General features: G+C 33.7%; 1 protein-coding gene across 2 annotated transcripts in view; it reads left to right on the forward strand.

Moving 5' to 3' along the window:
- Nucleotides 1-23387, forward strand: part of LOC131931943 (uncharacterized) — a 43550-nt gene that overhangs the window by 14120 nt on the left and 6043 nt on the right. For both annotated transcript variants that reach the window (XM_059288778.1, XM_059288777.1), the window contains 11 exons: nucleotides 2812-2859; nucleotides 3657-3733; nucleotides 5805-5920; nucleotides 6181-6395; nucleotides 6532-6707; nucleotides 8789-8924; nucleotides 13485-13720; nucleotides 18137-18161; nucleotides 18281-18499; nucleotides 18657-18832; nucleotides 23187-23322. In XM_059288778.1, coding sequence (XP_059144761.1) covers nucleotides 2826-2859; nucleotides 3657-3733; nucleotides 5805-5920; nucleotides 6181-6395; nucleotides 6532-6707; nucleotides 8789-8924; nucleotides 13485-13720; nucleotides 18137-18161; nucleotides 18281-18499; nucleotides 18657-18832; nucleotides 23187-23322 — 1546 coding nt within the window. In that variant the 5' untranslated portion in view covers nucleotides 2812-2825. The remainder of the gene's footprint in view (nucleotides 1-2811; nucleotides 2860-3656; nucleotides 3734-5804; nucleotides 5921-6180; nucleotides 6396-6531; nucleotides 6708-8788; nucleotides 8925-13484; nucleotides 13721-18136; nucleotides 18162-18280; nucleotides 18500-18656; nucleotides 18833-23186; nucleotides 23323-23387) is intronic.

A 23387-nucleotide genomic window follows, 5' to 3' on the forward strand; every position in this document is an offset into this window, starting at 1 on the left:
TCTGTTGAACGGAAGTAGTAATTTACGCTACTTCCGATTTCTCAAACAAATAATTTAAATTTTTAAAGTACTAACAATATTGCGCACTATTATGCACTTTTTACTTTCTCGTATATACGAATTTTAGAGAAAGTATTGTAATCGTGCACAAAAATCACTTGAAATTGTAACAATTTTCACCGTATTACACCTCAGTCCTTCATCACATTAGAAGTATAGAGGACTTATTTTAATCGGCCAAAAATTATCAATCCAGATTTATCAAAATTAAGAGGTTTTATGCGTAATCCAGTCTGAAAAACTGGGCTTTGCAATTCTGTCCGTATGTCTGTGTGTGTGTGTGTGTGTCTGTCCGTGTGTAAACACGATATCTTGAGTACCGTTAGAGCTAGAATGATGAAATTTCATATATAAGTATTTTATCAAAATCGTAGATCCGTATCAACTTTCGAGCGATTTCGGATAACCGGAAGCGGTACTTTTCCTACTTTGAATTTTTCAAAAGCCTATAACTTGAGTACTATTTCAGATAGATAAATGAAATTTCACATGTAAGTAAAAGATCTAATTCTCTACCTTCTGTTAAATTTTGAATAATTTCCGTTGACCGGAAGTAGTAATTTACGCTACTTCCTATTTCTCAAAAAACTAATGTAAATTTATTAAGTACTAATACTATTGCGCACTATTATACACACCTTTATTAGGCGTTCGCTTGGTGCGCAATTGTTTTTTACTGAGATTCTATTCTATTTTTCAAAGTTTAAGTATTTAAAATGGATTAAAAATCATAACTATATCCCCAGTTACCATCCCCTGTTGTTTTATATAAGAATATTCGAGAAAGTTTAGGGGAGATCACTACCGGTTTATTTAATTTACGTTCACTTGGTGTGCCAATCTTTTGTATTCTGTATATATATATATATATATATATATATATATATATATATATATATATATATATATATATATATATATATATATATATATATACATATACATATATATATATATGTATATATATATATATAGGGGGGGCCCAGAAATTTTATTTGCGGGGTGGCCCTTTTTTTCTAGTGCCGCCACTGATTAGATGTGTATAGAATAGATCTTGTCTATCTATCTATATATATATAAAGCAATGTATGTTTGTGTGTGTGTGTGTGTGTGTGTGTGTGTGTGTCTGTCAGGGGCGGAACTACAGTGCCGCCAGACCCCGCAATGCGGGGGGGGGGGGGCCCACGCCATTTAGGGGCCCATAGCCGATACATTTTTATAGTTAAAAAAAGTAAATTTTCTTTCATTTTTCACTTGATGGTTGTTTTGTAAAAAATTATCGTAGCTGCGGTTGGAATATCTTTATTCTATAGACACCACCCCACGCTCTTGTAACATCTTTTTCACTTTGTTTTTAAACAACTGTGTAAGCCGAGTCTTTCTCCTACAATTAAACTTATCAAAGATAAGCAAATGCTCAATCCACTTCCATGACTTATTTCCCTTTTTTTAAAATAGTCAAATAAGTGAAATGATAAGCTTCTTATAATAGATTTGTACTAAACAAATTTAAAAAGCAATTATTTTTCTTAATTATTATTCTCTTTATAAGTAATTACTTAAGATTGATATTGTATAAAAAATGAAATGTATTGAAATGCATTAAATTAATAATATTTAAAACATTAATAATATAACTACAAAAAAAACATAAAAATAAACATAACACGAGACACCATTACTAATACAAAGCTTTCATGTGTTATATTATTTTGACCGACAAAATGCTAAGAGGGCCTCTATCAAAAATTAATTAAAACTGATTTACACCTTTCGTTTTCATTTGAATATATGTTTAAAAATGTGATGTTGATGTACTTATTTTAATTGCAAATAAAAGTATTAAAAAAGAAAAAAAAAAAAAAAAGAAAAAGATTTACACAAAACACGCTAATGCACGTACACACATGAAATGATGTTGAAAAATTTTTAATTGATGTTTTTCAAATCCCGAACAGGACAGCGACGAGTATCCCATGCTCGTTTTATGTGATTGTATATATATATATATATATATATATATATATATATATATATATATATATATATATATATATATATATATATATATATATATATATATATATATATATATATATATATATATATATATATATATATATATATATATATATATATATGGGGGGCCTAAAAAAATGTTTGCGGGGTGGCCCCTTTTTTCTAGTTCCGCCCCTGGTGTCTGTTTTTTTTTTTGTTTTTTGTCCTTTATGCATTTCTACACCTCTCATCACATTGCCGTCAAACTTTGGGAAGTTATTGAGAATATTCCTGGGGAGGTTTCTACGAAAAAAAAATTTCAAATTCGCAGGGGTGGCGCCCCGGCAGGACGCGATTTGTTTTTATTTATATACGGTATATAAAAATAAAAAGTCGATTTTGGTTTGACTTCGTTCATCTGATAGCCATCCGACTTTGGGGAGTTCATAATAACACTCTAAGCAGTGTTTCATCCAGACTTTTTTCTCCGGGTGGCACTTGAAATTTTCGGGGGGGGGGGGGGCGGTAGTCAGAGTTTCTTCCAGGCTCTACCACTGGTAAAACCATGGCTATTAAACCATTTGAATAAATCAATTCCCCCATGTACGAATTAAATAAAGCATCATCGAAACGTGTGAACATTTTTGGTGGATAATCTTCCATTATGCTTCATAAACCCACCCTTAAATGAGTTTGGTTGATGTTCGAAAATTAAATGTAAATTGATTTATATGTGTTTATTTTATGTTACAGGCAATAACAGCAAAATGGAGGAATCAAATAGTTATAGCAGGAATGTTGGTAAGTTGTCGTTTAATGGATTTCTGACAAAATAAACTGGGTGTGATCTCCCCTAAACTTTCTCAAATATTCTTATATGAAACAATAGGAGATGGCAAATCGGAATATAGACATGATTTTTAATCCATTTTAAATACTTAAGCGTTTTAAAATAGAATAAAATCTCGTAGAAATAAGAGTTGCACACCAAGTGAACGCCAAATAAAATGTGCATAATAATGCGGAATATTATTAGTACTTTTTTTTTGAGAAATCGGAAATAGCGAAAATTACTACTTCCGTTCAACGGAAATTACTCAAAATTTATTAGAAGGCAGAGAATTAGATATTTTTCTAACGTTTGAAATTTCATTTATCCTTCTGAAATAGCACTCAAGTTATAGGCTTTTGAAAAATTCAAAGTAGAGAAAATTCCACTTCCAATTATTGGAAATCGCTCAAAAGTTGATACAGATCTACGATTTTGATAAAATACTTATATATGAAATTTCATCAACCTGGCTGTAACGGTACTAAAGTTATTGTGCTTACACACAGAGACACACATACACACAGACATACGGACAAGATTGCAAAACTATGTTTTTCCGACTTAGGGAGCCCTAAAACGTCCCGATTTTGCCCGATTACAAGACTTTCTCTATACTTCGTTTAGACTAAAAAAACAACACGTTCAACTCATGAACATATTAAAAAGTAGAAATGCCATATTAGTATTTCATTATCTCAATTTAGCTATTTGTTAGTTTTAAATGAGGATCTTTCATTAATAAACAAATTTGCAATTTAAATATCAGAGGAAACAGATATCGCTGGACAGTCGACAGCAGATGTTATTGCAATATCGATGCCTGATGATCAACAAGCATTAGGGGTCAGTAACATTAAATAAATATCGTATAGTCGTCATACATTTTAAGCACATACAAATTAGTGTCTTTGTGTCATACAACTTTAAGGGGATATTCGCCGTAAAAAATCACAAAACTTCTTGTGTTTCGTCATCATGGGTTTATTGCACTTTTGGATACTTTCTCCATTTTTGTATTAAGAAATTAATAACTTTAATGAGAAGAAAATGTATGTGTTTAAAATACCATTTTTATGACTCTATTAATTACAAAATTATCAACTTTTGCCAATTCTACAAGCTCCCTATAAAACTTTTATATCCGTCATCATATTTTATCATCATCAGAAAGCTGGATTTCTCAACGTATTTGATAATCTTAATTTTCTTCATCTCAGAAACACCCAAAGCTTACAATCGGTTTTGTCGTTAACACGGATATTATATGTTCGTGACCTAATTTTCGTTACTTTTTGATGTTTTTCTCAGTTCGCTGGTTTATAACACTTAAAAGCCTACTACGTTTTTATTCATTAAAAATGCCCACCCTATTTGCAATAATTGTTTTTCATGCAGAAATAAAACACAAATAACAAAGCACAAACGTTTAATAACAAGAAGAAAATAAATTACTTTCTTTAAATACATAATAATATACTATTTAAATAACTGTAAAAAAAACTAGGGTCTCTATATTATCTTTTGGACACCTTAAATAATATTTATGAAGACACCCTATAGAGTTTTCCCGTTGAAATTAAGGTCAACCGCGTCTGCACACATTGTGTATAAAAGTTCATCTGAAACTTATTCTTTTGTATATCCCTATATTCAATCCATTATATATATATATATATATATATATATATATATATATATATATATATATATATATATATATATATATATATATATATATATACCAAATATATATTTATATACAAAAGAATCTATATTTAACGTATGATAAAATGATGTTGTCTTCTACACTGTGGTAGATTCGATGACTTTATTGTTGCAAAATATATCTTGTTCAATGCAGTATATCTTAGAAACAAAATTTAAAAACACCCAACAGACCTCCAAATTCTGTAAGAAACAAAAAAAAAGGACGAGGCTAAAATTATAATCATCACAATGTTTCTCACTTCAATACCCTTGCAACCTATAAACATGCATTCACAATGTATCAACACAATGTACCAGAACCAGGGTGTAGTATAACATCTAGCAAGTGCTTTCTTGTCATACTGTCTGATTGTGTTCCGTGGGGTCCGTATATATTGGCTACCCATTCCCCGAGGTCGACAAGCCATATCGTAGAGGTCAAGGTACAAATCCCGTTCTCACACCGTGGTCAAACTCTGGTAGACTCAACATACTTTTTGGGCGATAATCAGTAGATCGCTATTCGCTGTTACCCAGAGTCAGCCTGTAAGAACCTACGGATGATGCAGATCAGAGCCCCAAGGTGTTCGTGGTTTTCCGCCTCTTTTGTAGCCCTAACCATTTGTCGTATCTTTCATATATATATATATATATATATATATATATATATATATATATATATATATATATATATATATATATATATATATATATATATATATATATATATATATATATATATATATATATATATATATATATATATATATATATATATATATATATATATATATATATATATATATATATATGTGGGGGGGGGGTTTGACTTTCAATTTATTGGTGTACATTTATTACAATGATTGTAATTAAACGTTACCGTTTCAAACTTGGCGGCACATGTGGCAGAAAAAGAAGAGATCAACATTTGTTTGTGATTTAGGCATATAAAGATAGTGTGGTTATGATAACTCTCAGCTGCCTGTACTTTTCTTAATGTTGTCTACCTTATTAATCCAAATATTTCACCGACTATGCTAACGCAGTCAGATGTATTAAACATATATTTCAATGTTTAGGATATGCACATCTTGATTAGTTTATAAAATAGTCACTAAACTGTTGTTGTAATGCCTATAAAGGAAGTACAAATAACTCTCAATATCTCCTTTTTATTACACATATTGTATTGCATTCTATTTTTTAGATTATAAATAAAGAACAAAATCAACCACTTGAGTTAAATGAAACACATGTAGGCCTACCAAACAAACAAGAAAATATTATAACTGAGAATGCTGCTCTAATCAACTCTTATCAAAGGTAATTAGTTTTAAAATCTTCATTGATAAATTAAGTGAATTTAAACGTAAATGTAAATATAACTCGAGTGATTATAATATGATCCAAATGGTGCGATTGGGACGTTGATTGCAAAAAATATAGTAATTTATAGTGATTAAAATTATAGTGTATTTAAAGAAATGTATTTATTTTCTCATTTTTAGTGCATTATTACTCAAAAGCTTGTTATGGTTTCTAATTATCAACATGATATATATGTTTTTCAAATCCTTCTGAAGCTTGGATGTGTACAACCTTGAATTCGAAAAGACTGGCATTGCGATAATCTTTAACATCAGAAAAAAACCTGCAGAAAACACTTCTGATTTAAGAAAGGGATCTGTTGAAGATGTTAAAAATCTTGAAGCAGCATTTGAGAAAATTGGCATGACAGTTTACAGAGTTAAGAAAGAAAATAAAACAGCGGATGGTATTGTTGAATTTCTAAATGAAAGTGAGCGTATTGTCTTTATTTAATTTTTAAAAGATTAGAATTTAACATGCATTATTATTATCTAAATCTTAAAACATAGTTGTTTAGATGACATTTGAACTTCAATTTATTAAATTTTCATGTTTCGATTCATCAGACGTTTCTACAGGCAAATTTAAACAGTATGCGATGGTGGTATGTGTTTTTATGTCCCATGGATGTCCGAATGGATTTCATTCATCAAATGGTATACCAATCGAACCACAATTTATTATTGAAAAATTTTCAAATAACCCTTATTTGAAAAACAAACCAAAGATGTTTATTTTCCAAGTAAATAATAATTTCTCTTTTTTAAAAATAATTAATATTTAGAATACATTTATATACATTTTTATATTAACTCCACATTTATAACATTCTCTCCAAGTATGTTTTGGGGACTAACACGTGGACTTTAAACATCAATAGTTTCATAAAATTGTGTATAATACCGTCGCTAATTTTAAAATCATTAGAGGAATTAAATTAGCGAAGTTGAATAAGCATTAAAACGCATGACCATTAAGAGAAGTATTAACTGTAAATGTAAAGTACTAAACAATTCATAAGAATCGTTTTGTAATATTTCACTAAATAGTAGAAAATAAAAAAACATTCTTAAACTATATAATAATACACTATTATTTATAAAACTTTAAAGAAAAGCGTGGGTCGCTTCCTCACTAATAGTAAAAGAATCCAAATGATAATAAACTATTAACTATTATATATATATATATATATATATATATATATATATATATATATATATATATATATATATATATATATATATATATATATATACTTTTTAGTGAAATATTACAAAACGTTTCTTATGAATTTTTTAGTACTTTACATTTTTAAAATTTACAATAGAGTTGCATGACCTAATGAGCGCGATAACGCGTTTGTAATAGTGCGGAATAGTAGGGTAAGACTACCTACTAATTTGGTGAAAATTTTTATTAATTAAAAAAAATAATTAGGCACACAATTAAGTCAATTTAAAATCGTGCTATATTTGTTTCATGTCTTGACCCACGTACTAATTATGAACCGAATCTGTTAGTTAGAAGTGCCCGAATTTTCGATCTAAACTGACGACAAAGACAGTGAGCTAAATAAAAGCTTGTAAAAAGGTCGCTTTTAGCGCACGAACAGTCAAAGAATAGGAGACAGAAACGTAGAAAGATGAGTGCATATAACTAAGAGAAACCTATACCGATTGTCCTTTTTACTCATTCGTATACAAAGTATAGAGAAATTATTGTAATCATGCAAAAAAAATAACAAGAGATTTTTGCAAATCTCGACATCTTATACCTCCCTGAGTCGGAGAAACAGTTTTGCAATCTTGTCCGTATGTATGTGTGTGTTTGTGTGTGTCTGTGAACACGATAACTTTATTACCGTTACAGCTAGCTTGATGAAATTTCATATAAAAGTATTATATCAAAAATATTATTTAGTTCTGTATTAACTTTTCAGTGGAACATTTTCTACTTTCAATTATTCAAAAGCCTATAACTTGATCACTTTTCCAGATAGATAAATGAAGTTTCACATTTAAATAAAATATCTAATTCTCTGCCTTCTGTCAAATGTTAAGTAATTTTCGTTAAACGGAAGTAGTAATTCACGCTATTTCCGATTTCTCAAAAAACGCATGTGAATTTTTTATGTACTAATAATATACACATTTAGTTTAGCGTTCACTTGGTGTGCAATTCTTTTTTCTACAAGATTCTATTCTATTTTTAAAAGTTTAGGTAATTAAAAATGGATGAAAAATATTGTCTATATCCCAAGTTGCCATTCGCCGAAGTGTTATATAAGAATATTCGAGAAAGTTTAGGGGAGATAACTCCCCGTTTATTATTTTAGGGGTTGCAAACACAGTGAAACATTGCGCTTTTTATTACATTTCCTTAATATAAACGATCTGCAAAGTAACTATCGTGGAAAGCATCTAAATTAGACAAGTAGTAATGGATTGAAATTTGGCAAAGACAACTTATTATTAGCAACCCAATAACAGTCTTTCTTACTACTTACAACATAAAAGATCAGTGGTTAAATTATAGCAGACACATCTAACAAAGACTATGTTGAATCCATAAACATCCGACTTTAGTAGACATGATACATCAACTTTATCGATAAAAAAAACGATACTTATGAATATACTTATCAAAATATTAAAATATACGATAGCTTAGTGAGCTTATTGTAACTGGACTACTTGACATATATATATATATATATATATATATATATATATATATATATATATATATATATATATATATATATATATATATATATTCAATCATTTAATCATTTATTTATTTATACATTTGCTTGTGAAGGCTTGTAGAGGTAGTATCAATAATACCATTCCTTATGCTGCATCCCATATTAAACCAAGCGACGACACTGACTTGCCAGAGGTTGGGCCAAAGCCTAAATTAGCAGACTGTCTTATCATTCAGTCGACAATAGCAGGTTGGTTTTTATATGCAATTGATTTTTTAATGAAATATTAGAACAGCCGGTAATAGTAGCGGAACTACAGTACCGCCAGACCCCGAAATGCGGAGGGGGGGGGGGGGGCGCCCAGGCCGTTTAGTGGCCCACAGCCGACCATAATCAATTTTTTTTATAGTTAAAAATATAATTTTCTTGCATTTTTGACTTGGAAGTTGTTTTGTAAAAAGACTACTGGAGCTGCGGTTGTGTATTATCTTTATTCTATAGAATCCTTTTTCTCCTACAATCAAACACACTGTGTAGTCGGCAAAAATTCTTTTAAAAATAAATCAAATTCCATCGCGCGAGAGGCCGCTAAATATTAAGCCGACTTTGGTTTCTTTATAGCATTGATTAGGGCTCAGAATCCATTGTGTTTTTATAATGCAAAATGTTCGTTTGTTGTATTGGTAAAACTGCAATTCAGTACTATTTCGGTTTTATGTACGCTTACCTCTTTTTGTTTTACAAATAAATATGATAGTTAACGTGTACGATTTGAATTCTCTCCCTCGAATTTTTCACAACAGGAAAAGTAGTTGAGACCATACCAACTTCGGTGAAATTTGGAAAGTTTTTGAGTACTTACAGACCTAACATTTTTTAAAAAAAAATGTGTAATTGAGCGCCCCGATATCCCAGTGGCTATCTAAACACCAGGGGTCCGCTTATTGGGTGTCCTGCACAGGGGGATAGGTGTACTACTTGAATCATCATTCTCAATGCATCAGGGGCCTCCGCCGGTGGCCGTGCCCCAAGACCCCCGTGACGCCTCTGACACCAAGGTCGTCGCCGAGGGGTGTTTCTTTCACCATCAGCGTAAACCGGGGTGTGTTTGTGGTAGTGTGTACACACTAGCGCCAAAACAACTAAGCCTTAATAGTGGTTTTCTAAAAAAAAAAAACAAATAGATCTGCTACAGTAGTGACGTTCTACAATAGCTAACACAGGCTGTAAAAGAATAAATTTATATACATGAGTTGTAGTGTGAAAGATAGGCAAAGATTATCTAAAAATAGATGCTAATTTCATCATTCGCAAAGTGACGAAACTGTTTGGATTTTTCTACGGACAAAAATAAACATCCCAGTTAATAATCTAACTTTGGTTAATTTTTCTGATTATTAAAATAAAACATATAACATAGCCCTCAGCCTTAGCCACCACCCACCCATCCCCATTCCCCCTCCCACCCCAGAAACCTTCTCAGGAGTATTCATCAACTCCCTAAAGTTTTATGGCACCGGGATAAACTGTGTCGAACTGCAATCGTCTTTTATTTTATATACCGTATATAGAGACAAATCCCACCATTCCTTGGCGCCACCCTTGCGAAATTAAAAAAAAAAGATTTCTTTTTACAGAAACCTTCCCTGGAATGTTCTAATCAACTCCCCAAAGTTTGATGGCGATCGGGATAACGCCGTGAAACCACAATGGACGTTTATTTTTATATACCGTATAAAGAGAAAATCGCACCCTCCTGTGGCGCCGCCCATGCAAATTAAGAATGATTTTATTACAGAACCCTTCCCTGGAGTGTTCTAATCAAATCCTACCGGGCGCCACCCCTGCGAATTTGAAAATGTTTTTAGCGCAGAAACCTCCCCAGGAATATTCTCAACGTCTACCCAAAGTTTCATCGCAATCGTGTGAACCCGTGTCACGGCAATTCACTTATATATATATATATATATATATATATATATATATATATATATATATATATATATATATATATATATATATATTCCTTTGTGGCCCCTGGGGAGCAAAGGGCTGCAACCACACATCTCCATCGGACTCGGTTTTGGGCTGCTCCCTTTATCTGTGCCCATGTGTGCCCATTTGTATTTGCCTCTTCTTCAACCGTTTTTCTCCATGTCTTCCTTGGCCGGCCCACCCTCCTTTTTTCCTGGGGATTCCAGTCCAAAGCGTGTTTTGCGATTTTTTCTTTTTCTTTTTTTTAATGTGTTCGATCCATCCCCATTTACGGGCCTTGATATCTGTCTCTATTGGCTGTTGCTTTAAAGTTCGCCACATGTTTTTGTTTGATATTTTGTCTGGCCATCTTATTTTAAGTATATGCCGTAACATTTGTTTACGAATGCCTGTAGCTTATCAGTATTTGTCTTTGTAACCCTCCAAGTCTCCTAGCCATAGAGCAGCACTGCCTGGACATTTGTGTTGAAAATCCCAATTTTGCTCCGGAGTGACAGGGCCGTGGACCTCCACATCGGGCGCAGCGAGTTGAAGGCACATCTAGCCTTGTTGATACAGCATTTTATGTCCTCGTCTGCTCCCCCGTCCTTATTGATCATGCTTCCCAGATATGTGAATGTGTTCGTTTCACGTAAATCTTCTCCATTTAGCTGTATGGGCAGGTTCTGCCTGTTATTGATTCTGATGACCTCTTTTTTTTTATTGATTTTTAATCCAACTTTGGAGGCTTCTTCAGATAGCCGATTTAGTTTGACTTGTGTATGTTGATGCTTGTGAGATAGTAGGCATATGTCATCGGCAAAATCAAGATCCTCCAACCTTTTGGTGAAACCCCACTGGATTCCTGTGTCGTTTTTGTGGTTTTCAGCATGATCCAGTCGATTACCATCAAGAATATCATTGGCGATAGCATACATCCCTGTCTTACTCTCGTCGTCACCGTGAATGGTTTTGTTAGTTTTCCCTTGTATATTACCTGACTGGTGGAGTCTTTATAAAGTTTCTGTGTGATAGATATAAATTTTTTGGGTATTCCATAGTGGCTCATTAACTTCCAGATAACATCTTTATTCACACTATTAAACGCCTTTTATAAGTCGACAAAAGTCATGTATAAGGGGGATTGCCACTCAAGAGACTGTTCAATAATGATGCGCAGCGTGGCAATGTGGTCAGTATATGACCTGTCTTGACGAAAACCAGATTGTTCTTATCTCAGCTTTTTGTCCAAGGCATCTCTAAGCCTCTCTAGGATGATTCTTGTCAGCAACTTACTTGGGACTAAAAGAAGCATTATCCCTCTCCAGTTGTTGCATTGTGTCAGGTCTCCCTTCTTTGGCAGTTTTATCAGGTATCCCAGTTTCCAATCAGATAGGATTATTTCTTCTTCCCGAATCTGCTTAAGTAGAGGATGTAGTATGTCTGCTGATATTGCTGGGTCTGCTTTTAGTGCCTCTGGTTGGATACCGTCCGAGCCAGCTGCTTTGCCATTTTTCATGTTCTTAAAAAAAAATTGAAAAAAAGAAATGAACATTGACATGATATGTCTAAATCACGTGCCACCAGTATGAAAGCCTATTACACTTACACCTTTGTTATCTAGGCTCGTGACAAAAATGACGTTTTTTTGTACACTATAATAATAGTTTGAGTCTGCTAACGAAACTTGATTTACGCGAATAGGCCCTAGATCTAGTATTATTTCAAATTAAAATGTATCTTAAATTAGCCAATTCCATTGCTAAACAAACAAAGATTTATAAAAAATAATGAAGGTTTGAAATAGTTTAGAATAGAAACTCATTATTATCTAGACTAGATCTAGATAGAAAAAGTTATCTAGATTCTACGACTGGTTTTGTTAAGTCGAGTTTTCTTGTAGATGTAGCTAGAACCTTGTATCCTTGAATTAGATGATCCGTGAAGCTAAAAAGCAAAGATTTATATCAAATATTTAAGGACTAAAATAGTTTAATTAAAAAAATCAATAATTTATTCTGATTTTAAAGTGCTTTTTAATTTTAACTAATTAATTTTGGTTTGACCTAGATTCTAGTTCTATAAATAACTTCCTACGACAGCTGATCTTTAGATTCTAGATCTAAAGAAATGCATTGCATACTTAAATAAAAAGGACTGTTGAAAATTGATATGAGTGTTGTAACGTAATAAAAATAACAAACAGACGTATCGTTAAAGCTATAGCCGACAGAACATTAGCTATATAATGCGTTATAGTTACTTTTGAATTAGCAACAAAATCTTGTATGGAAGCCGCCATTATTTAAATTATTATTGTAAAAACTATATAAATCAGGTGACGTCACTATCCGCTATAAGCAAAGTCATTGTTCTGAACTTTTATACTTAACTAGCTGACCAGCGATGTAGCATACGCCGCCATCTAGTCGTTTTATTTTCTGCTTATCAGCAATTCATAATTTGTGAATTCAACACTACCCCTTCCCGAATAATAAAAAAAAAATATTCAAACATGTAAACAAACTTGAGTTTTAGTAGTATATAGATTTAATTAATGTAGGAAAAATGCGCCACTAACCTTAAAATGGTCGTAGAAGGAGCGACTCCTCCCTCTGCTTCCCCTCTGCGTCCGCAATTAATAGTCCTTTAAAAAGCTATTTTGGATTTCTCAAAAATGGTGTGATTTTTGATAATTTTGAATAAATTTGTTTTCTACAATTAAATTTTAAGAATGAATAGAATAGATGAACTTACTGTTTTAAAATGGAGTATTTAGCCCGATTTTGCAAAAAAACAGTTATATTATTATAAAACATATTCTTTTATTATTAGGTTATGCCTCAAAAAGAAATCCAGATTCTGGTAGTTGGTTCATCACAGAGTTTTGCAAAGTTTTAACTGATAACTGGGAAATGGATGAAATGTGTACACTTTTAACACGAGTAAATGAAGCTGTAAGCAAGATTGGACTGACAACAGACCCTGAAAAACACGAAATAACAAAACAGATGTCAACATATACATCAATGTTGACAAGGAAATTATATCTTTGCAAGGATAATCTTCAGGTATGTATTTAATGGCATATATAAATACACATACACATACACAAACACACAAATATATATATATATATATATATATATATATATATATATATATATATATATATATATATATATAAACAAAGTAATGGGGGCTGTAATGCACACCTGAAGTAGATCGGGTATATGTATACACGTATCAAATGTATTGCTCTTGTCAAAAATGGGCTTTTAAGTAAATATAAGGGGAAAATTAGAGTGATCTCAATAATTGAGTTTAAGTGACCGAGAACTAATCTATAGTGTCCGCGGCTTTCTATAAACAATACATTTTTTTAAGTGCTTGAATTATATCGATCACTTGCAGACGCGACAAAAAGTTGATATTTAATATGGAGATAGCTCTAGTTCCTTAGACAATTGGAAAAATATTAGATTCTCAGAAGTATTATTATCTATAATAATAGTTTCGCTGTCTGTCTATCTATCTATCTATCTATCTATCTATCTATCTATCTATCTATCTATCTATCTATCTATCTATCTATCTATCTATCTATCTATCTATCTATCTGTCTGACAAGAACGCTCTAGAGAAAACACAAGGAATTTAAAAACTCTCACAGTGAAACGAAAGACGAAGTATGACGCGGTCACATTTAGCATAGAGTAGAACATAATCTCAAACCAGAGAGTGCACACATTTATATGACGTCATTGATTATCGCGTAAACATTCAATACAAAGGCAATTTGGTCTAATCTAAGTGGTTTGCGTGAAGAGTTTCTTTCATACAATTCTTCGGGTAGGGGCGAAGCCCCACCCCCGCGTAAGAGCGTCTGAGCCCCCCCCCCCTCCCCAACTCAAAAGAAATTTCCTCATCGATACTCTATAATAAAATTACCGCCTTATTAATGTGTCTAATCTAAAAAGTGGTTTTCTTGCAATGGGACGGTAGACATTTTTTTTTTTGGGGGGGGGGGGGGGAGGGGGGTGGAGGGGGGGGGGGTGGGGGGATGGGGGGTGGTGTGTGGGGGGTGGGTTGGTTTCAGTGTTTCTTTCAGACTTTTTCCTCCCCGGAGAGGGGTGGGGGTACTTGAAATTTTCGGGGGCGGGGGGTAGAATTTTCTGGGAGGGGGCGGACACTGGAAAAAGTATATAATTATATTTCGTTGAATGGGACGGTAGACATGTTTTTTTTGGGGGTGGGGGGGAGGTGGAGGGGTGGGGGGGTGGTGTGTGTGGGGGGGGGGGGGTGGGTGGGGGGTGGTGTGTGGGTGGGTGGGTTGGTTTCAGTGTTTCTTTCAGACTTTTTCCTCCCCGGAGAGGGGTGGGGGTACTTGAAATTTTCGGGGGCGGGGGTAGAATTTTCTGGGAGGGGGCGGACACTGGAAAAAGTATATAATTATATTTCGTTGAATGGGACGGTAGACATGTTTTTTTTGGGGGGGGGGGGGGGGGGTGGGGGGTGGGGGGCGGTGTGTGTTGGGGGTGGTGTGTGGGGGTGAGGGGTGGGGGTGGTGTGTGGTGGGGGGGGGGGGTGGGGTTGTGTGTGGGGTGGGGGGTGGGGTGGGGGTGGTGTGTGGGGGGGTGGGTTGGTTTTAGTTTAGAGAAAAGAGACAGCACTATCAGCCTAGCGCCCTCATCGATACTCTATAATAAAATTACCGCCTAATTAATGTGTCTAATCTAAAAAGTGGTTTTCTCGCAATTTCTTTAATGCAATTCTTCGCGTAGTGGCTAAGCGCGACACCAGTGTTTCTTTCAGACTTTTTCCTCCCCGGAGAGGGGTGGGGTACTTGAAATTTTCGGGGGCGGGGGTAGAATTTTCGGTGAGGGGGCGGACACTGGAAAAAGTATATAATTATATTTCGCTGAATGGGACGGTAGACATGTTTTTTGGGGGGGTGGGGGTGGGGGTGGGTGGGGGGTGGGGGTGGGGGTGGTGTGTGTGTGTGGGGGGGGGTGGGTTGGTTTTAGTTTAGAGAAAAGAGACAGCACTATCAACCTAGCGCCCGGTGTATCCTTCCTCAACGGGCCATTTTTCTCGTATTATTATAAAGGGGTTAATAACTGAACGCTTTTGCTCGTCAATTTTAATTATTAAAGTGACTCACAAGCGTGAGCAATTTAAATTTTAGATTTCCCCTGTTCTTTGACTACACGCATAAATAAACAGCGAAAACATTTGGAGAAAAGAAAAATTCATTTAAAATTTTCAAATAAAAATTAACAAGTTTTCGCATGTTTTTACCTAAAGTGATTTTTTACATAAAGTGATATAATTGCGTCACAAATTTCAACTTTTAATTACCCCAGTCCTTTGATTACACAAATAAACGATAATGTCATGTAGATACAATAAAAACAAGTTGATAAAAAGTCTAGTGACAATTTAAGCACAATTTCCTTATGTTATCCATAACAATTTTAAATCGAGATAAATCATATATTTAGCAAATAAATAATGCAACACAACTAGTTTCAATAATTCAAAACAAAATAGAAAAAATCCTTTCGAACCTCCGCTCATTCGCTATGGTAAAATCCTTTCGAACCTCAGCGCTTTGCGCTAAATCATCCTAGGCCTACACGATGCTCAGTTTAAAAATTCTTAATAATTTTTTGTGTCCGAACGAAAGGATATTTTTGAAAACTTTCTTCGGCAATATTGTTCTAAATTATGGCAGAAATCAATTTGGTAAATGTTTTAAGTCGCTAAGTGGTCTGGTTGCCGAGATATAGGCCAAAAACTGCATTTTTTCGAGGTTGTTTGGCTTTTCCGGGAAATCCAGGAAGGTATTCCGGGAAATTTTTTGACCTATGTTCATCCTCGGAATTTGCTTAACATATTTGCTTTTGGAACTAGTCCTCGATATTGCTTCGTTGAGAAGGAGATACGACTTAAAGACGAATTAAAGCTGCGGACACATATCCATCCATACATCCATCCATTCATCCATCCATCCATCCATTCCCAGAAATGACGAGTTAATAATCGCAATTCTCCTGAATGGAAATTGCGCTAAAAACCCTTTATATTTTATTCTACAAAAATTTTAAATTGATGTAAAAATTAAAATCTCTAATAACTGATATTTGCGGAGGCCACTTGCGAAACCTGCCAAGTACATTTTTGACAAGAATAGTTTGCTCTAATAACCTTCTTCAAAATGTCGCTAATTTAGTACTATAGTAATTTGTGTTTAGAAAAATATACATCTTGCTGATTTTCTGTAAGGGGTTATCCATAAAACGGTACACAAAAATCCCCTCCTCCCTAAAATGACGTCACACACAGAGGCGTAGCGACCAATTCCAGGGCACGGGGCGGGATATACATTTTTGCGACCCTCCTTCACATTCTATTTACAGTTATTCCTGTGTTTGAAAAAGTGCCTCCTGCCGAAAGTAAATACATAACTAAATTGCAAACGTTTTGTAGAGCTTCTTACCAGTTACTTTCCCATTAGATTTTCTATTTTGGTGCCACAAAATTAATATAGAAAACAGTTAAATCAATGTAAAACGTGTTAAAGTCGTTTATTTTTGTAACTTTGACCATATATAATTTAATACTTCAGCTTAAAATGAGTTTTTCAATTAATTTTTCAACCCCTTTTGGCGCCACCTTAGGGTCGGAGCCCGAGGCGCCTGCCCCACTGCCCTCCCCTAGCTATGCCCCTGGTCTCACCTCAGCCTACAAGCCCCCTCAAAATTGCAGTTGAATCTTTTCAATCAGCATCATTATTAACAGGATGCTATTTGGCACGATGGCGCCTGTTAGTTTTAAGGAGCCAGGGGTCGTACGCCGCGCCTATGCGGTAGTGTAATCGGGGGGTGGGGGCCCTGAGAGCGCCCCTCTACGTCTCTGACACATGGGCGGTTACCGAAGTGTGTTCTACCATATTATTTCGGTGAGTGATTAATGTACATTCAATGTTTTCATGCGGTAGTGTAGGTAAACCCGTGTCCCGATATTTATGATCCAAGCGCAGGCATTGTTTACATTTAAATAACTCACTTTTAGAAAAGACGGTCACGCGTCTTAGAACATAAGATTGGTAACGCGTTGCTGAAATCCTTCTAATACATTTTGTCAAACTTACTTCTATCCCCGCGGCAACGCGCGGGGGACGGGTACGCTAGAATATATATATATATATAAATAAAAAAAAAATCTATATACATATATATATATATATATATATATATATATATATATATATATATATATATATATATATATATATATATATATATATATATATATATATTAGAGACAAGGACGTTGCAGACCCTGTAAATTACCTCCAATTAGTATGTGAAATTTGGTGGGAAAATGAATGTATTTGCTTGCTGATGCAAATGCAGAAATATTTTTTTAGCGAGGAGATATTGCTGCTATGTAAATAATTTCTTTTTAAATTCTGTATACAGATTACAGACTATGATAGACTACAAGGTAGGATAAAGTCACGTTTTTTCATTCAATTTTCCAGAATCATTTTTTTTGTTTAATAAATCAGTTAACAGACATGTCAAACATTAACTATAAAAAAATATTTACATTTTATCTCATAGGTTCCCAATCTTTGGAGTCTTACAGATTGGGTGCTGGAAAAATTATAATTATAAATATCGACGAGTTTTTCGATGGTGACAAAGTTGTTTTAAAAAGAGAAAATTCAGCTGAAGACGTTAAGTGTCTGGAAGATGTATTTATTGGTGATATGAAAATGAAGTTAATGCCATATCATGCGAAAACAACAGCAGGAAAGATTTTGGGATTTCTTGATAAAAGTAGAACTCAGTTATTCCTATTTTATTCAAAATATTTTACCAATAAACCCACATTCTCTTTTCAATTAACGAATAAAGCATGCATATTCTATTTAAAAATAAAACTGAATTAAATAACTATGATAATATTTAAAAAAAATGAAACTTTCAAATTCAGGCGCAAGGGAGGATTATACAAATGATGCAATATTTGTGTGTGTCATAATGTCTTACGGAAATGGTGTTGAGCTACATGCTTCAAAGAACGAACTAGGTGTTAACATGGAGAAAGTTGTACATATGTTTGATCAATCAACAAGCCTTCAGGGAAAACCAAAGCTTTTTATCTTTCAAGTAAATATACATTTACGTACCTATATATTATATATATATATATATATATATATATATATATATATATATATATATACATATATATATATTGTATTAAGATATACATATATTGATATACAGTATATTCATAATTGCTAGCCCATACTTCATTTATACATCAAGTGTTTTTGACGCTTTGTCTGAGTTTAGAAATACTTAATTTTAACCTAATATTTAAAAGAACAATATCGCTTAACATATATGGCTTTAGCCAGTCTTTAAACTATGAGACACCCTAAAAATAATCAATTTCTGACGTCCTTGATTCTAGAGTAAATAACTGTGGGTCGCGGGAGTCAGTCATCCATAAATGACATCACGTCTGTTACTTATCGTTACAAAAATACCAGACCCCACATTCAAAAAGACGTCACACCTCAGACGTTTTGTCTTTTAAAAACACCGATTTCGACCGAGCACGGCTCTGACCACACTTTCCTTTCATATGCTGAGAACACAGAAGCAGATGAACTCTACTACACCTGCCCTGTGTCCCGCCAATTTCTGATAGGGAACTTTATCATTAAAAAACTCGAACCCGTGCCACCGGCATGGTAATTATTACACTACCATTTCAGCCATCTAAGCTCTTCCTGTTAGTTGCATATTTAGTGGTATATGCCTAATTTACTTTGAGTCTGCGTAAGAAACTTGATTTACGCAAATAGGCCCTAGTATTATTTCAAATTAAATTTTATCCGAAATTAACCAATTCTATAGCTAAACAAACAAAGCTTTATATAAAAATAAAGGTTCTGAAAAAGTTTAGTATAGAAACTCATTATTGACATAGATTCTAGCTCTAGATAGAGTTTTTTAGATCTAGATTATACGACTGGCTTTGCTTAAGTCTAGAACATTGATGTAGTCTTTCCGTAGTTCTAGATCTAGAACCTAGACCGATAAATCCCTTGTAGTATAATAAAGAAACTCAATAATTGACCGTGTTTCTATTGTTTTTATTTTTAACTAATTGATTTTGGTTTGACCTAGCTTCTAGATTTTAGATCAAGGATTGAATTTTCCTTTACTCCGAGAGCTTATCTTTAGATCTATTGTATACTCACATAAGAATAACTGTTAAAATTGATAATAGTGTTGGAACCTAAAAAAAATTACAACCGGACGTATCGTTAAAACTATAGCCAACAGAAAATTATCTTTATAATGCTTAAAACTTTTGAATTGGCAATAAAATCTTGGATGAAAGCCGCCATTATTGTTATAAAAAGAGAAAAAATAATGTGACGTTACTATAAGTAAAGTCATTGTGATTAACAGTTTGGTAAAAATGAACATTGTTCTCTATCTAAATACGTATTTTAATGCTCTACACATAGTGCAGATTCTTTCCTCTAACCAAACAGACAAAAAAACAACAACAAAAAATCAAATAAATATACAAACATGTAAACAAACTTGAGCTCTAGTAGTATACAGACAGATAGATTATAAACAGGTGTCTCAGCTTAGGAAACTACCGTAAATTAATAGGTTTACATACTCTAGTATGTCGAAACTTAGAACCATAAAGTGCCACTGGCAGCAGTTCTGATAACATATGAATAGAGAAGAAACTGTACACAACCCTCGCAGCTCATTTCTACATAAGCTGTCAGATCCTCTTTCTGACGGATGCAAAAAAATTTCTTTCAGTCATCTTTCCTCGGTTGTAATGGGAACATAGCCCTCCCACTCCCCAGTGACTAAACATAAATAAATATATAATGTATATAGAAGAAAAATACTCTAACCACTGACTGCGATCCGTCGGAAATTTTAACCCACCCCCTGTTCTCCCACCTCCATAGTCTAATTCCAGCAGAAAAATGTCTAAAAGAAACTTTGGTCCTAAACACCCATAATTTTAAAAAGTCACACGCACCGTACAGCACAGCCTTTGCAAGGTTGAAGCGTGACAATGAAAGTCAATATATAAAGACAAAAACAATAAATAAAGATAAAATGAGGTTTTTAAATTTGTACATACATCTAAACTGATAGCTAAGAAAATTGTTATATCTTGTTTTTTCTAAAATAATTGTTCATTATGAAATTAAGGTTTTAATTTATGTGAAGAGCAAAGAACGAAAACAAACAGAATTTATTACTATTCACACAAGTTATGATTTATGTGTAAAGATTGTACTAATTACAATTTACGTTTAAGCTGATTTATAAAAATCAAATACATTAGAAAAAAAATTTATGTTGTGTTTTGTGTTTGTGAGTTTAATTGTTACCAGGGATAGTTTTGGGTTTTGGGATATATATTTTCTCAAAAGTAAATATTTACCTATATATTTTACCGGCAGTGTATGAAAACTGTCATTCTGTACAAAACCTAGCTAACATATAAAATGCCTGAAATAAGCAGAAAAGTAAGAAATAAATCAATAATTCATACATTTCCTACCCGTTCTTTAAAATACTCATTACAAACAGGCACGCTTTCTTAAGAATACATTATCATGACGATGATAGTACCTGACGATATCCAAACTAAACTTGCACGATGTTGAACTGCATCTTAACCTTTGAAAGCCATTCCATAAGAAACAAAATGGCGTAAAGAAAGGCATTGTAGTGAAGCCTATGGCATTTTATGATTTCAATTCGCGCTGCAAACTGAATCTAATCGACTTGCAATCCCATCCTGACAAGGAAAACAAGTTTATAATGGTGAACCAAGATCATCTCACCAAGTTTGTGGTTTTCTAGTCATTCAAAAAAAAAAAGATGCCGGAATAAGTGGTGCAACATCGATTTTACAGCCCTACAACGATTGGGAATTTGCGAATAAAGGGGATAGTGGCATATATGTATACTGGTCCACTTTGAAGATTGTACACGGTAAGCCAGGAAATTGTCGAAAGAGCTAACCAAGACATCGACAATATGCTGTGATAAAAATATGCAAGATAAAAAAAACACCGCGCTGGAGCGAGGGAATACGTTTCGTGCAGCTTATGACAAACAGGGCATTTCTCTGTGGTATTCAACGAACACATTACAAAGCTTTTTTGGTTGCAAAGCTAAAGTGGATCTTACAACATCTAAGCTACACCAAGATGCATTATAGGGTGTACGGCCGAGGAAGAACTGGAAATAATAATAGAAAGTGTACAAACAATACAACCGATAGAAACAGATCAAGTTGAAGAAGAGACCGAGGTCACCGCTAAAAATACTGGCAATAATTCAATCCACGATAAACAAAACCAAAGTAGAAGGGAAGATGTGAATGGTGTATTATCCTACTGTTCAGCTGCGTTGTGTGCGTGATTAAAAGAACAGCGACACCCACTCGTGCAAAAAGTGCGGACAAACATTCATGTGATCTGTAGACACGCTAATAAAGATGTTGAAGGTGAGGACATGATAGGTTATTGGGTGAATAATTGGTGCACACATGCTTCAACATTGAGAATGAACTAGAAAATTATCGACAAGTGCAAAGGAATATTGAAGTACAGGCCAAGAAATGAAAAATGACATGACAAAAAAATTGCTTTCTGCATCTTTGAGGGACACTGTGTGGGTTCCTATTCATGACGTAGACAAGGGACGCGGTGATCCGTGAAATCTGCTAGCAGTTGTAATGGATGTGACAGAAGATGGCTGTTATCGACTTGGAACGGTGCTAAAAATATTGAACCAACTACGTGCAAGATCATGTCTGTGTATGTGATTTATATGTTTTTGTGTAATAATAAGAGAAATAATCCCTGTACAAATGGTCTTTGACAAAATATCTCATAGAAAGTGTTTCAGGACAAAACATATTGCGGCCATAAATATCGCATAGGATGATTATGTTAAGACAACGTATTTCAGGATAAAAAATATCATGGACCAAATACTTTCGACAAAATATTTCACAGTAAAATTGAGTATGATTTTTGAAACTCCTGAAATAAAACTAGATCAATTAAATAAAACTAGATCAAAAGTAAATTGCTTAAGTGTCAATGCAAGGAAAATGACGACACACATTAGCAATATATTCGATTAATAACTAGGGGGAAACACATTTTGGGAAATAACATCTGCTTCCTTTTTAAAAATATCAAGCGTTAAAATATTTCTGTCATACCCATAACTAAGTAAACAGGTAACAAATGTTTTGGTCATTGGGGAGCAAAAGTGCAACAACACCGATGACACAATTTGGGTATCAAAGGAATAGTGTGGTTGTGTGTCTAGAAGTTCTTGTTTGTGAATATACTGTTTTCATGTGTCTAAATCATTTGTTTCCATCTTTATGAAGTGGAACGTTTTTTTTATTTTTTTGATGTGTTTTGTTTTTTAATAGGATTCCAGACATGCGTACTTTAAAACGATTACCAGCAGTGCAGCTACCACAAACAGATCTGATAACCATCCTGATTCTTCACTATTGACCGAACCACATTTAGCAGATTGTCTTATAGTAAGGTCATCACCCCCAGGTGGGCTTTCTTTTATTGATTTACAGAAATATCGTTTTTTAAAACACCATAACAGTTTACTTAAA

This window comes from Physella acuta, unplaced genomic scaffold (genome assembly GCF_028476545.2).
Source record: "Physella acuta isolate Inbredline_101_S28 unplaced genomic scaffold, ASM2847654v3 ptg002060l, whole genome shotgun sequence".
In the NCBI taxonomy this organism is placed as follows: domain Eukaryota; kingdom Metazoa; phylum Mollusca; class Gastropoda; family Physidae; genus Physella; species Physella acuta.